At 38.8% G+C, this 16,375-nt stretch overlaps 1 protein-coding gene across 1 annotated transcript; it reads left to right on the top strand.

The window, feature by feature from the left end:
• The first annotated feature begins 3,396 nt into the window (after positions 1–3,396).
• LOC143864004 (putative serine/threonine-protein kinase At1g54610) lies at positions 3,397–14,734 on the top strand. Its single transcript, XM_077374821.1, has 7 exons — positions 3,397–4,040; positions 5,172–5,456; positions 5,986–6,303; positions 6,619–6,840; positions 7,712–7,806; positions 11,862–11,955; positions 14,011–14,734. Exons 1-7 carry the CDS (start codon positions 3,645–3,647, stop codon positions 14,362–14,364), a joined length of 1,764 nt encoding a protein of 587 aa, XP_077230936.1. The 5' UTR covers positions 3,397–3,644; the 3' UTR covers positions 14,365–14,734.
• The last annotated feature ends 1,641 nt before the right edge of the window (positions 14,735–16,375 follow it).

Raw genomic sequence — 16,375 nt, 5'->3', positions numbered from 1 at the left:
CAACATGACAGGCAGCACAAACAATTAATAATAATAATCTAAAGAAACATCAATCCAAGATAATAGAAAACATTAGCAAAAGAAACATGCACATATGGTTCAACTCCATAATAGAAAACTTAGGGTCGGGCCAGGTCGGGCTGACCCCAGGTACTAACCCTGAACCCAACCCGACCCTAAGTCAATGCCTAAAAAATGAACCCTGACCCACTCTCAGGGTTGGAAAATCCAGCCCAAACCCTCTTCGGGCTCAGGGCGGGATAAGGCTGACAAGGCCAAACTTGCACCCCTAAACAAGGAAATTGCCCTTGTTGTGTCCATTCACGAGGTGGCTGGTCTGAATTGCGACAGACCAGTTGCGAAAAGCCTTTTGCGATGGAGCTTAGCAAATCCCAAAGAACAATATGAGGAGTTAAATAAGTCAGGGGCATTCTAGCAAGTTCACAGAGAATTGCAAAGACATTCAACCAATTATAAAAGTGGCATGACATGAAGAATGAGCATCAGTCTTTGATGCCAATATACAATGGCAGAAATCTAAATTTGATGAATGGGCCATACTGTTAGAGAAAGCCATAATAAGTTTGTGGCCTCCAATTGGCTTTCACTGCTTGCTTGTCTAGTTTTTTTGAACTGGTGCAAATTATATTAGAAAAGCGGGGTTAGTCCTAAGATCGAGAAGGAGTTATTTAATACTATTATATTTTAACACTCCCCCTCACGTGCGGCCCCTCTTTCTTTGGGTTGGCCTACTCGTGGCACATGTGGCCCCACTTTTGAGTTGATCTTTGCATGTGGATTTTCGACATCAATGAGGTTTGAACTCATGACCTTTGCTCTGATACCATGTGAAACAACTAGTTACTCCAAAAGCTTAGACTGTTGGGGAAGGCGTTAAGTCTTTTATACTTTAACAGAGAAGGTCAAATGTACAAAGAAGAAAAAAACAAAAACAAAGACGAAATTAGGGGTGTAAATGAGCCGAGCCGAGATTGGCTAGGCTCGGCTCGGCTCGTTAAGCTCAAAAGCTCGGCTCGGGCTCGAACCAGGCTCGGTCAAGCTCGGCCAGGCTCGCAAACCTTGTCGAGCTCGGATTATATTAAATTCACACCCCTCATCTTCCCTGGACAGCCCTATCTAGTGTAATTTGACTACTCTTTTTTACACTACGGGGGGTGGTCCAAGTAACAGATGGGGTTTCAAAAAAGAAGTGACATATTTTGCACCCCCCCCCCCTTTCACTCCCTGGACAACCCTTTTAGTGTATATATTAATATTATATATATATAAATATATTAAATTCTTAACGAGCCTTAACAAGCCGAGCTCGAGCGAGCTTCCGAGCCCGAGCCAAAATTGACACCCTTAGACGAAATAAATGATAAGCTCAAGGGGGAAGATAATGAAAAGTTCCCAAAGACCCCGAGTTCACCTGGCTTTGGTAAGTTGATCTGCCCTACTATTAGTCGAGCAACGGACGTGCTGAAACCAAAGTTAGCAAAACGTGATTTGGCAAAAAAGCGGGATGAGAAAAATTTGAGTTTAATACGATTCTGGTTAAAAAAATGTAGTAAAAACGGAAACACAAAAAAAAGCCTTTAAAATTTTGTCATTTATAAAATATAGTTTGGATAAAGTAGGAAAGTTGGCCAAAAAATGTGTGTGAGATATTTTCCTCAAAAAAAAAAATGGAGTACTTTTTTACGGTAAAAGTTATAAACGGAGTATTAAACAACAAACCAATATAACATGTATTTTCTAAAAATAAATAAAAAATACCCTGTTTAAAACGACATTTTGCTAACTATGGCTGAAATTGGACCAATTGTCCCTCCACACGGTCTCAAATCTCACCATTTAACTCCAATGAATCTTTCAGAGATGAGGTCTGCTACCATCCATCCATCTAATGGCATTTAAGGAGTCTCCCTCCACTATTAGCTTGTCCAAACACTATCTTCAAAATGCTAATGCCTTGTAGAACTAGGAGTGCAACTTGGGCCGGGTCTAGTAGAGTTTTTGGTGAAAATTAATTTATGGTAAAAAATCAACCTGAATTCAAAAATACTAACTCTAGTTGCACCCGTGTGGAGAACTTCTCCACACTCATCTCAACCTCGTTAGGATCCTTTGACGCCAACGGGACCCCAAAAAGCTCATCTACTCCCTTGTTCCTCATCTCTAAGTAAACTACTTATCTAATTCCAACCATATGAAAGTTAAAATCATTCACAAACTCTAGTTCTACAAAAGAAATTTTTTTCAAACCCAATTTTCCTTCCTGAAGGACATATAAGGAAAGCAAAAAAAGAAAGAAAAAACATAAACAAAGCATGAACAATGTTTGGCTTCGATCCCACACGAAAAGGTCCGCAGGTAACCTAACAATAATAGGTGTGGTGAACTTTGAAGTATCTTTCTTTTAAAACTGAGGGTTCACTGGTTCACGTATAGAGATTCTTTCTTTTCCATTTTAAACCAGCCCTAAGATAAACCACAAGCACTTCCTTTTGGCCATGGATAATTACACTACCAGTTTTAATAATTGCCCAAACTAAACTTGTCTTTTCCTTTTTAATTGGGTTCTGAGAGCTTTTTGGGAAACGTAATAACCTTCGACAGCTCTTTGAATAATAATAGACAAGACGAGTTAGTGCAATTATCAAAACATGGTAGTGCCAACAGCAGTATTTTTTTTTTTTTTTTTCAGAATGAGATTTTAGGATTTTATTAGTGAGTGAGAGGGTTGGTCAGTCCACCCGAAACTTAGGAAATTAAATTAATTTAGATTAGCATATGAACCATATTCCACCCTTGTTTCAAAAATATTGGAGTATCCCCTCCTCCCCGTGCCCCCCACCCAACCACAAAAAAAAACACAAACACACACACACCACAACACACAAAACTCGAACCCTAACAATGAACCTTAGAGTCTCACATCATGACAGTTGATATTGTGAACTGCAATAGGTAGACCTACATGGTCTTGCAAGCCAATTAAAGAAGAAAAGACAGCTGGGTTTGTGCAAATATCAAATTATGGTTGCGCTGCCACTGATAACATTTCCCAATATCATTTCCCAAACAGCACAACCATGTTTTGATATTTGCACTAACTCATCTTGTCTTTTATTATTTAAATAGATGTCAAAGGTTATTATAGTTCCCTAAAAGTTCTCACATCACAACCCCATTAATAAAGAAGAGACAAGCTGTGTTTGTGCAAATATCAAAACATGGTTGTGCTGATATCATTTTACTTCTCTTTTTATATAACGTTCCATATGTGATTTCCCGCTAAAAAATAGAACCCATCTCAAAATTTTCAAAATCCCCGTCCAAACCCAAGAATCAGCCTACAAACAGTGGGCAAGAGCCAAATCTACAGTAGAAAGAAACCCTTCTTCTCGGCGGAGAAAATGAAGAAACCCCCTTCTGAAAGAGAGACAGAGTCCAAAGCCGGCCATGGACGGCCAATTTGTCCTTTTCTTCATCATATTCGAATCCATACGTCATCTCAATCTAATTTGGCCTCTTTTCCTATTCCTCCCTTTCTCTCTCTCTCAACCCATCACAAAAAAGGGGAAAAAATGGTTTGATCTCTTCAAATATTTGCCATAATTCAGCCTAGTTCAAACAAGATGGGTTGTGTTCATGGAAAATCTTCAATGAATTCCCCACAACAAGACCTTACAAAGTTGAAGATTGAGAATGGGTATGCCGTGGGCCGGACTAATACCCGGCCCACGGCCAATGCCCAGAAGCAATTGCCTAAGGAATTTGGAAGAATTTCGAAAAAGCCCAATAATGGTGTAACGGAATCCGTTCCCGTGGCGGGGCCCAGGGTTGGGAAATTGGTTGTAAACGATGGAGAGAAGGGTGGTGGTGGTGGTGTTTCGAAGAGGATTCCGGCGAAGGAGGTGGGAGGGGATGAGCTTGTGGATGGATGGCCGCGGTGGCTTATTGATAATATCCCTAGAGAAGCTCTTGTGGGTTTGGTTCCTAAGAGTGCTGAATCTTATGATAAGCTTGATAAGGTAATTTATAGATTCTAAGTCTCAAGATTTACTAGTATAGAATCAAGATTGTATTTGTAAGTTGTTTGGTATATGCGGTTGAAAACTCTTTCCAAATGTTGAATTTTTATAATTCAAGCTTTAAAGTCTCTAGCTTTACTAGTCTAGATTGTATTCTGTGGTTGAAAATCTTTCCAATTGATGAATGTTTGTAAAGATAGAAGAAGAAAATTCATCCCATAAGGTAATTTAAATATTCTACGTCTCCAGCTTTACTAGTCTAGATTGTTTATATGGTATATGTGGTTGAAAAATCTTTCCTATTGTTGAATTTTTATTAAAATAGAAGAATAAAATTCATCCCATAAGTTAATTTAAATCATCAAAGTCTCCAGCTTTACTAGTCTAGATTGTATTTGTAAGTCACTGGGTGTATGTGGTTGAAAACTCTTTCCAATTGTTGAATTTTTGTAAAGATAGAGGAAGAAAATTCATTCCATAAGAAAGTTTAGAAATCCAGATTGTATCCGTAAGTTGTTTGGTATGTATGGTTGAAAACTCTTTCCAATTGTTGAATTTTTGTAAAGATAGAAGAAGAAAATTCATCCCGTAAGAATGTTGAGAAATTCCTACTAGGTTTTTACTCTGCATTGGTTTGGAATAGAATGAAGAGGTTAATCCTTCTTTTTTTTTTTGTAAGATGTCGTCAGTTGGGTTTGAGTACTTATTTTGGTAGAATGATCCTCTGTTTCCCATCCTTGAGGTATTGGGTTTGATCTCTCCCAACTTACTAGCCCAGTAAAAGAAAAAGGAAACAAATATCATATGCACTTCCTTTAAGCAAATATTTCATTTTTTTCCTGACCCGAATTTAATCTGATCAGATATAGTTAGCTTACCTTGGACCTCTCTTTGCCTGATAGAGAAACTCAGAAGATTTGGAACTTTGTTCTCATGTATGAATGTTTTCAACAGTTGCATAATGTCAGACCTATCTTCTGTATCTTGGGTTGACACAATAATTCATTCTTTAAGATCTCCTCTTTCAAGTTGAATAGCATCACTTGATTTACGCATTTGGGGCTTAATATAATTCCCTTTGTGGGAAAAGTAAAACTATGCCTGAGTTGGATTGAAATCTCGCTGTTGCAGATAGGTCAGGGAACCTATAGTAATGTGTACAAAGCTCGAGACCGAGATACTGGCAAGATCGTTGCTCTGAAGAAGGTCCGTTTTGACACGTCAGAATCTGAGAGCGTGAAATTTATGGCACGAGAGATAACGGTACTGCTTAAGTTGGATCATCCGAATGTCGTCAAGCTCGAAGGACTGGCCACATCAAGAATGCAGTATAGTCTTTACTTAGTCTTCGACTTTATGACATCGGACTTGGCGAGAATCATTTCTCACCCTGATGTGAAGCTCACCGAACCACAGGTTGTTCTTACTTGCAGTTACAATTCATTATGTTTTTCTCTTTTGGATTATATCTATGATTTGTGGACACGGACATGAGTGACATGTGTCGACAATGACACAAAGTGTCGGACACGGCAAACTCCCAAAATTTAGAAACGGGGACACGGCTAAAATAGAAAGCATATATAATCATAGCTTGTCGATATGGATTTGTGTGTCGAGTTTCGACATGGATATGAGTTGTCTGACATGGCAACATCTAAAAATCTAAAAATGGTGACACATACATAAACATAAAATTATTGATTATTCCACAAATATGTGTCCACACACCCACATTAACTCTAACACTCTTAGCAATACATTTAAAAGTGTCCAAAGGAGTGTCGACACGTGTGGACATGCATGTCGTGTCGGACACGGCAGGACAGGTATGTCAACAATAAATTCAAAGTGTCGGCTAAATCATAGGATTATGTGGACCTCAGAAAGCGAAAATAAAATTCTTGGTTCTTTATACTTTTGCCAATTTTTTTTTTCTGTGTAGGTCAAGTCTTATATGCAACAGCTGCTTCAAGGCCTCCAACATTGCCATGAGAGGGGGATTTTACATAGAGACATTAAGGGATCCAATCTGTTGATTGATAGAAGTGGGATGCTGAAAATTGCAGATTTTGGGCTGGCAAACTATTTTAATCCCAACCATAAGCGTCCTCTCACGAGTAGGGTTGTGACACTTTGGTATAGAGCCCCTGAACTGCTGTTAGGTGCCACTGATTATGGAGTCGGTATTGATCTTTGGAGCGCAGGATGTCTCTTGGCGGAAATGTTTGCAGGAAGGCCAATAATGCCTGGTAGGACTGAGGTAAGATACTTAACTATTTGTTAATAAATTTGTGGATGATCATGGAAAATCAAATGGAGAACTCTGTGATGCTTATTGAGATTATATTTTCCATAGCTGATTCATTGTATCCGCTACTCCTTTCATCTTGCAAAACCAATAGTGGTTCTACAAGGAACATTTCTCTTTAATAACTTGAATGCTTAGGCAAGAAATGAGTGCACTTATCAAATCTATTTACTCATTGTCATATTTTCATCATGTCATGATATATTTAGCGCGATGGTTTTGGTTTTGGATTTGTTTCTTTACTTATCAAATCTTTGACATATGCAGGTGGAACAACTTCATAGGATATTTAAGTTGTGTGGATCACCAGCAGATGATTATTGGAAAAAACTGAAGTTGTCTACAAGCTTCCGACCACCACAACCATACAAACCTAGTATTTTGGAAGCTTTCCGAGATTTTCCCAGCTCTTCCTTCGGTCTTTTGACAACACTTCTTGCTCTGGATCCCACTTATCGTGGTAGTGCATCTTCAGCTCTCCAAAATGCGGTAAGCTTTACAAGTCCTTTGTGCTGCCATAAATTTTTCTTTTTTCAAGTGCAAATTTATGTAACCATTTTGCACCTTATTGTTTGAAGAGGTGGGACCCACCATTTTACACCCTTGCGTAGCCTGGGCCGGGAATCCTAGTGTGTATGTGTGTGTATAAGACCTGCATTTCAACTATTTTGATGATTTGCTAATACACATTAGCTGTCTTTCCCATCTTCTCGGTGTCTTCTATCCCTTGAGGATTCAACAAAGTTTTGGTATCAGAGTGGTTGGGGTGAGGGAGGACGGAGATGTCTTTATCATTTATTCGGATTCTTATCTTCTCCATGGATCTCCATCTTCCATCTTTTTATCATCAAGCTCTAATTTCTTTAAAAATCTCGACTTTTCCTTCCTTTCGTTGTATCTAATATATCATTTTTCAAAACCATAATCCTCCTCCATCTTTTCTTTTATCATCAGAACTTCGTGTAGCCTTTTCCCTAATAAAACTCAACATATCTATTTGCATTATTGTGTTTAAGCAATTGAATACTACCTGATTACTAGTAAAAAATACCGGTACATGTTCATCGTACCGTTCTTTATTTAGCATGTTATTAGTCGACATCTAAAGATTCAGATAACATTTTAACTAAATTTAATGATGGGATCCATGTGCAATTGAACGATAGAAGGATAGATTTAGATACACACATTATCTGACTAATATGCATTGCATGTGGAGCTCTTAGTTTTTTGGTGTATATGATAAGCGCAGCAATACAAAAATTGCGCATTTCTATATGAATTATATCTCCATAACTTATGGTGAAAATGAAGTGTTTAAATTATATTCTAACTTCTAAGTAATTCTTTTTTCTTACAGTTCTTTAGTACAAGCCCATTGGCATGCGACCTTTCAGGTTTACCTGTAATTTACAAGGAGGAAGAAGAAAGTACTCAGTCCGATCAGAGGAGAAAGTAAGTTTTTATTCCATTTCATGATTAACACTTTTGGTGAGGATCTATCAAAAAAAAATTTTTGCTGAGTGAATATCAACATCATTGTGAATAGTTCTTTACTTTCTGTTTTTCGCAATTACTAATTATGATACATTACTGTCAGAGGAGAAAGTAAGTTTTTATTTTTACTTTCTATTTTTAGCAATTTCTAATTATGATCATCATGCATTCATATTTAGAGGTGAAAGAATATTCAATTTGTAAAGACATTTTTGGAAGGTGAAGCTCCATTTGTGTTCTATAGTAATTTAAAAGAGAAAAGTTTCTCTAGTCGGCCGACTAGATAACCTTCTCTAGTTCGCCGACCCAAAACACAGTGGGCCCACAATGTTTGGATGATCCAAAGCATTCATTTGATAGGCCCTCACATAGATAGGGTGTGCCCAAAAAATCAGTTCCATGGGATCATCTTAACCCTTCGATTTGTGGAGCTAAAAATTGGACAAATTAATGAAGTTTTATACCCATCCATTTTAACCTCCACAAATCGTAGGGTTGGGATGATCCTATTGAGCTGATTTTTTGGGCACACCCTATCCATGTCAGGGCCTATTAAATGAATGCTTCGGATCACACAAAAACTGTGGGCCCGCACTGATTTTTTGGCAGACGGACTAGAAAACTTTTCTAGTCGGCCGACTAGAAAAATCAACCCAAATTTAAAATGCTACTTATATATAACTCATAAGAAATCTAAAAGTAGAAAGGATGTTTAAGAATAACTAATAATCTTTCAAAAACATTAATAGACAAACTTCAATGAAATATGGGATGATGTATTTCAGTGTACATCCTGAGTGCTACAAACTTTTGATGAGGCTTCTTTTTATACCTAAGTGAAAAAGATCTTTCTGGTCTTCCAATATCAATAGGTTGATTGTTTCGCTCGTGTATCTTTCTTAAGGGAAAAAGATCTCTAAGAGTTGTTTCATGGATCCAAAAGAGAGTTCTTGGGTTCTCCCAATAACTAAAAAGTGTTCATGCTTGAATCTAACTGGGTTTGGCGGTGGTGGAGGAACCAGATTGGAAAAAAGAGGGATTCTAGACTGGGATTTGTTTGCCCTACTAAGCTTTCAAGCAGATGCAACAGATGCCACCCACGCCTCGAACTTGCTTCACTAGCTGGTGGTTCCATTCGCTGTTGTGGGAGTGAAAGAGATGGTGTTCATTTGCTTGAGTTTGCTAGCAAGAAGATGCATTCTGAGTAGTTGGGCCTATTGCCTCGAGCGAGGTTCCTCCTTCCGATGAGGGGGGCTCAAATGATGGTTCAGAGGATTCGAACCCCTGCTGCTGAATGCATTATTTGTGAGTCCCGTCAGCGGGAAACCAATTCAGATTCCAATTAGCAGGGAACATGATATATGTATTAATGAACAACCAAAGAAGGGAGGAGTCACTAGCCGACCTACTTCCGGCCAGATAAAACAGTCATCCAGCTCATTCATCTTTTTTTGAGCTCACACACCAGTAGATAATCGATCACATCGGCCAGCAGTCTCACAATCCAGAACTTCTCTTTCTCAGCCCCTTCCTTGGAGTTAACAGCGCAAGGGAAAAGACTAAGGGATCCTTTCTTGACAACTTCCATGGAAGATAGCACTGGAGCCCTCTTGTCCAATATAGGAGACAAGACAGATGAAATCCTTCTTTTCTCTATGAAAGTACTTTTTCCAAGATTTGTTTCCCTCTCCTTCGGATCCACGACTGAATGTAGGAAAGGTTCCCCTTAGGGTCTGTTCACTTGCGTTCCCGGGAGACCAAATCCCGGGAAAACACCTCTTTTTTCCCGAGAAATCTAAAATTAGCGGTGTTCACTTGTCTTCCCGGGAAATTAGCAGTGGGTAGGTGGAAATTGAAAAAAATGAGTTGGAAATTGAAAAAATGAGCTGGAGAGAAACGTTTTCTCACGAGAGTGGGAAACCAAATCCCAATAAATTGGTGCGATTTGGTTTCCCGAGAAAGAGAAAGTGGGTTTTGTGAAGTGGGTTTTGAGTAAACAGAACCATCTCTCTTGGCAGCCCCGGTCCTATAGCTGGAACTCGAAGACCAAGTTGGACTAATGAGAAAACAGAACCATCTCCCCACAAATCAAAGTGAGGAGATTGGAAACACAAAGGCAGATGATTGGGAAGTGAAATGAGAGTAGACCCTTTGGAAATCTCTTCAGAAGCGACCAAACCAAGCCCATAAGAGTCTCCCTCAGCTATCTTCAAACCCTTGTGAACAAAACCCCCTTCCCTCCTCACCCACCAAATCAAATCAGGAGGCTGTGGCACAAGTCGCGTATGATAAGAAGAAGCGCACGTGAGAGGACGGCAATGTGTTAGAGAGACTGTTGATGAGTAGATGAAATCCCTAGTCGCCATTAACATTTTTGAAGCTACCAAGTTCACCATCTTCACTCACGTATAACAATAAGATCGCTCTGGTTTTCATGGGCTCTGCCTCTATACAACGAGATAAAACCCCAATATAAAGTGGGAGCAGCATTTGGTTGATCTGGACCGTCTATTTGATAGGACTTACGTTTAATATCCATTGATCCAAAATGCACCTCAATCGGACAATCCTAACTTAATTTTGGCCGTTGAATTTGAAAGGTCTAAAACTTCTTTCGCATTCAATGGCCAAAGTTTATTTTTTGGCCACTGGAAATCCAATGCAGATCCTACCAAATGGACGGTTCTGATAAATCAAAATGGGTCTAGTGTGTGATAGAGTTGGCTTGAGCCATGCATCTCCAGTTACTATATGCATTAATTCTTCTAGTGGTTGGAAATACGTATTCTTCTAGTGGTTTTAAATTTGTTTTAAGCCCTTTTTACATTGAAAAAATGGAGCCTTGGGAAAAACTGAGATGGTTGGAAATACGTATTCTTCTAGTGGTTTTAAATATCAGCGGTTGACCCATTTATGTTGTAATCCAAATGGACGGTTTGGATCATCCGTGGTGCAATGTAATTTTGAAAAATATTGGTTTATATGCATTAATTCTTCAACAATCTATGGAAAAGTAGGAAGGAAAATGAGAACATGTATCTTACAAAAATGATTAAAATGTTTAAAATGATTTTTTATGTTTAGGTTTCCCACCAATGTTTAATTGGCAAGTGAACAGGCATGGGAAACCTTTTCCTGCACAATTTCCCGAGATTTCCTGCGCAAGTGAACAGTTGTGGGAAACCTTTTCCTGCACAGTTTCTCGGGATTTCTTTTCCTTTTGCCACGTCAGATTCTCGGGAAACCTTTTCTTTTCCTTTCCCGGGAAAACAAGTGAACAGAGCCTTAGGGGATACTCGACCAGCCGGGAAAGGAGTGGACAGGTGGACATACCAACCATTCCGTTGGGATCTCCATCACATACGTATCCCGGAGCAACGGATGAACCAGATAATAGTGGTGGTGCAGGGATGGCGGCCATTAGACACCTGCCAATTGGAGATATTTGAACCCCATAATCTGGTAGAGGGCCAGCCCTGAATCACCTAGCCAATGGAAACCTCTTCTGTCAATGGATCCATGAATGAAATCCTGAGATCTATATATAACTGATAGGCTTTCAACTCACCCAATTGGTGGTTCCCAGATTCAGTTGTGAGACCGTTACCTGCCTTAAGAGATAGGGCGGTGGACCGTGGACCGTGGACCAACATCTTAGTACTGATGTCGACGAACATCTGCCAAGCAGGAGGAAAGGAAGAGTTTATTTGGAATGCAAGAACAAAGAGTGAATGGTACCTATATGCCCATAGAATCCAACAACTGTGTCTTATTAGAACTGGCTTGTACTAGACACTGTTACAATACTGCGACAGCATTACTAGATGAATATCAAGTACTACTACTGTACTAGTATATACAATAAGCACCTGTATGATTTCCACTACTATAGTCACCTTAGTTTTAATGATTTGTAATCTTATTTTTTCTTTGTAAGAAAGTTCTGTACCAAAATATTTGGGTTTGGTAAGGTTTCTTTTATCAGTATATCTGAATGTTTTCCCCCTTTATAGGCGCAGACCTTCAAAAGCGAAGCAACGCACTCTTAAGCAACGAGAGGATCTAGCTAGAGAAAAGCCCAAAGGAGATTATGGATCTTCAAAAGAGGTGCAGATCTTACCTTAGAACAGAATAAAGTTTTATTGTTGACAGAAATGCATTTAAAGTTAACATTTTTGTATTCCTTGTTCTATCTAGGGATTGTGTGCTTGATTTGATGGCAAGTATCTTTAATAAAATTAGAGTCGCCATCAAGACTTGTTTTAGCCGATTGTTCAGACCTAATGTGGTGAATTTAGGGATTGTGAAGCCCTTTCTTACTTTTCTGTATATTTCCACCCGAGCTTGGTAATATTAAGAATCATATATTAGACTATGGTTAGTGATTAGTTCTCAGGGGGTGAGGGCTATTACATTTTACTATTTTTACTTTCTCTTCGTTTAAGTCATCCTCAAACAACTGTAGCACATTTGGGTTGAGCTCCAGGGCTTGTTTTCAGAACCTTCAAGTGCATGTTGCAATGATCCAATTAGTCTGTTAATGGGGCTAGAAGCATTTATTGTTTTCTAATCTGTGTTTTACTTTATCCTATTAACCAAGGAGACCTGATAAAATTAGTGATCAAATTGAGAATTATGGAATGCAATAATTGCTCTTTAATTGTAGCATGAATATGCAAGAGTCCATTGATATCTTGAACACAATATGCAAAGTTTTGCGTACCTATTTGCATTTACATGACGGCGTTGTTGGAAAAAGTGCATTACATGACAGCGTTGTTACCAACAAATAATGCACTCCACTGTCTCCTGTCTCCATGCATACATGTGCATGAAGACTAGAATACACAGCCATGAACATACATATGCACACGAACTTGTTTAATTTGACAATAAGACAACTATTTCAACATAGATGAAACTTTAGGAAATGCTAGAATAAGCACAAATACACACTTAGATACCATCATAGTGAACCAAGGCACCTCAGAAACCTGCACTTTCTTTCACTTGTACCCATCCTTCACCAAGCTTGCGATGCAAAATCAGAATCATTGAAGTCCGGTCAAGATATGATCCTTTGGTTAAACCCATTGCTCTGGCTTTTATGCTTCCAAACCTGTAGCTTATTTATCAAAAGAAAAAAAAAAGCTGTATCAACTTCCACTATACTTTCCCTAATCATCATATATATGCAAAAAAAAAAATTTCTCTTCATCACTTTCCTAACATGTAAGTAATGTAATCTATTGTGTTTTCCAGATTTTTAGGAGACAAAATAACACATAATTTTACACTTATGGTGCATTCCATTTGGTTTATATGGAAAAAAATTGGGGCATAAGATCCATAACAGATAATTTAATCATCGATGAGAGTCTTTAGAGGTATATAGATCCATGACAGAGTCTTTAGGGGTTTATCTAAAATCTCGCTTTATCTGTTCATCAGAGTCATTTCCCCACCCATCTCTTGGGTTAAGATTATCCCATGTTTCAGATTCACTTCTAGCTCTGATTTATGGAGATGCTAGTGGAAGGTTTGTGTTAGCAGCGACAGGAACGAGACTGCCTCTCCTCATTGGACTCCTATACAAGGTTTCCGAAAACTCAGTTTTGATGGCTCGAGCATCGGTGATCCAGGGCCGGCGGGAATTGGGGGAGTCTTAAGGGATGACAAGGGTCGACAAGATGGGATTTCTCTGGGCCAATTGGAGTTACAGATTCCAATGAAGTTGAATTAAGAGAGATCTTACAAGGCATCGGAATAGTGGATGAAGGTATTCTTAACAGTTTGATTGTTGATGGTGATTCCCTCAACATGATCAGGTGGTTGGATGGAACTCATTCTCATCCCTAGAGATTTGTTGAGTTGATAGATAAGATCCAAGTGAGAATTTCAGGTTTTTGTTTAAGGTTTCAACATGTTAAAAGATTTGCCAATGGTGAAGCAGATAAGCTGCCCATGCTGGGGTTGGAAGGGCTGAGTTGGAAATTTTTGATTTCTTACCACCCTGATATTAGTCTCTCTTGTATTTTTATTGTATTTCCTTTTGTTGTAGCCTTAACCACCTCAGTTGTGGGCCTTCTCTTTCATTTTAATATTATTTTGCTCATAGCCATTCAAAAAAAAAAATTAATCTTCAATGATCTGTTGTTGCAGGATAAAGAGAAGGGTGTGGACTCTACCCCCCACAGCCAAGAGATGGGTAGCAGTGGGAGTGCATCCTCTGGTATAAAGCCCAGCACACAATATGTGAGCCCACCTCCATCACTATCACCATCCTCCCTTCCAAAGAGATCTCCCAAAACAGAATGCCACCCTCGGGCCAGCAAGAACATTAAGAACTTTCCACCATTGCTAATCACTTCCAAGTCCAAAATAAACACCGGCAATGACGAAGAAGGCAACATCAACACATACCGATTTGGTTTCAATCTGAGGTCTGCCTCAACTACAAATTTCCGCAAATTAGAAGAAGGGATGATGTCTAGACGCTATGCTCAAGATCATTAGATCATGTGGGCTGAGAGGCTTTTGCAATGTCAATTTTGCAATGCAGAAGTGTTTGATTCTCATTTCTTTTCTTCCCTTTCAATGGACGAACGCAACTCGCAAGCAAGTCAAAGATCGCATACAGATTTCTTTCAGTTCGGCCATGTCCATGAACGATAAAAAAACCGTGCTTTGTTGGTATTGAGTACAAGCAACTCAGTTTTCAAAGAAATGTTCCTTTTTTTTTCTTTCATTCCAAGTTTACACAGGAGTTTCTTGGGCTTGTCTTTTTTCCCAGATGGAAACATTTGGTATTATTACACTGCATCTCAATATGACAGAACTCATAAAATGTTAAGTCTATGATCAAGATCATCCTTTTTTTTATGCATTTCATTCTCTTGCAATGGAATGTTTGCATTCTTACCCTACAAACTTTTAGTTCCTATATATGTTGTTAGTTTTAATTACATGTGTGCAGATTCAAAGACTTGTTGGTTTCACTTTCACTTCTGCAGTTTTAATGGCTGCATGTGGAGACTTTTTCATTGTGTTGTTATCTGTGGGCAAATTTTTGGGACTGAATTTCATCTGATATCTGCATCAGGGACTGACTCAGATCAAATTTGAGTGTCTTTCATGCAAGTAATCATACTGAGCACTTCTTATAGAAATGTCATTGATTTTCTGTTCTTTCTCTATAAAAGCTTCCTCTCTCTTTGTTTTAAATTTTTCTCTCCAACAGTTGATTCCATTGTTTAGAGCCTTTTTTTTAGACTATGCCGACTGATTGTGGAGTCCCCAACCGATTATTAGACTGATATTTAGTGCAATTTTCGGTCCAATAATTGGTTGGGGACTCCACAATCGGTTGTCATAATCTAAAACAAACAGGGCCTTATAATTTCCATCAATTTTCTGTATCTTTGAAGATCTTTAGCTGGTTTTCCATCAACTCTCAGCTGAAAGTAATGGAATTATCGCTGGGTGGGAAGCTACCAAGACAAGGGGCTGGAAATTTCAGTGCCCATGATACATCTATAGAAGATTTTGCTTATTTTTGTTCTTTCTTTTGTTAAGTTTTTCCTTTTTACTCAATTTTGGACAAAGCCCTTTTGTGGCCCCTTATAAAGTGACTTGACGTCAAAAAGCATTAAAGTTGCCCACTTTTCACGTTATAAGGGGAGCGTGCGCCTAATGCAGGAGTCGTCAAAAAGCATTAAAGTTGCCCACTTTTCACATTATAAGGGGGAGCGTGCGTCTAATGCAGGGGGAGTGAAAATCCAAAATTTCAAATCGCTCCTACTTTATACATATTTACATGAGGTGATTTCCTAGGGTCCATCGCAAAAGGCCATTTCACAGCTAGTCTGTCGCATGTCAGACCAGCCACCTCGTGAATGAAAACAACAGGTTTTGTCTTTATTCACAACGTGTGTGGTCTGAGATGGACGCTAGCAATTCCCTTAAATGAGAGCTATTTAGAAATGCCAACGTCCTACCTCCCAGGTTCTCCGTAGGCGTATGTCATATCTGCACTCCCTTGTTTTGGTAATGGCAATCCATACTTTACCATCCCCTATTTTGATTGGTGGGTTAGAGCATTTTGGAAACTGTAACAGCCTCACAGAGTTTATTAGAAAAGTAGAGTGGAGTCATTAATAAATAAATGCGGATATCAATTCCCTAAGGAATGATAACACCATCTATTTTTCCTGAAGTAAATAGGGATATCAATCCCCTATAGAATGATAATCCCACATATTTCCTGCATTCTCAGTTTTTCACCTTAGATGAATTAAATGAATTAAGACAAAATCTGCTATGAGGGCAGTGTTCGTTTGAGATTATGCCAACTGATTGTGAGTCCAAAACCAATCATTGGACTCAAATAAACGTAAATCTGAGTCCACTAATTGGTTTTGGGCTCAGAATCGGTTGGCATAATCTTCTGCTCGTTTGAGATTGTGACCACCGGTTGGGATAATTCAAATTTGCAGCCATACCTCCATGTTAAAATGACCCAGCTAAA

The sequence above is a fragment of the Tasmannia lanceolata genome, unplaced genomic scaffold, assembly GCF_043159265.1.
Source record: "Tasmannia lanceolata isolate RefF3 unplaced genomic scaffold, GAP_Taslan_0.1 ptg000003l, whole genome shotgun sequence".
Lineage (NCBI taxonomy): Eukaryota > Viridiplantae > Streptophyta > Magnoliopsida > Canellales > Winteraceae > Tasmannia > Tasmannia lanceolata.
The sequence above is the reverse complement of the archived record's forward strand: the minus strand, read 5'-3'. Positions and strand labels throughout refer to the sequence as shown.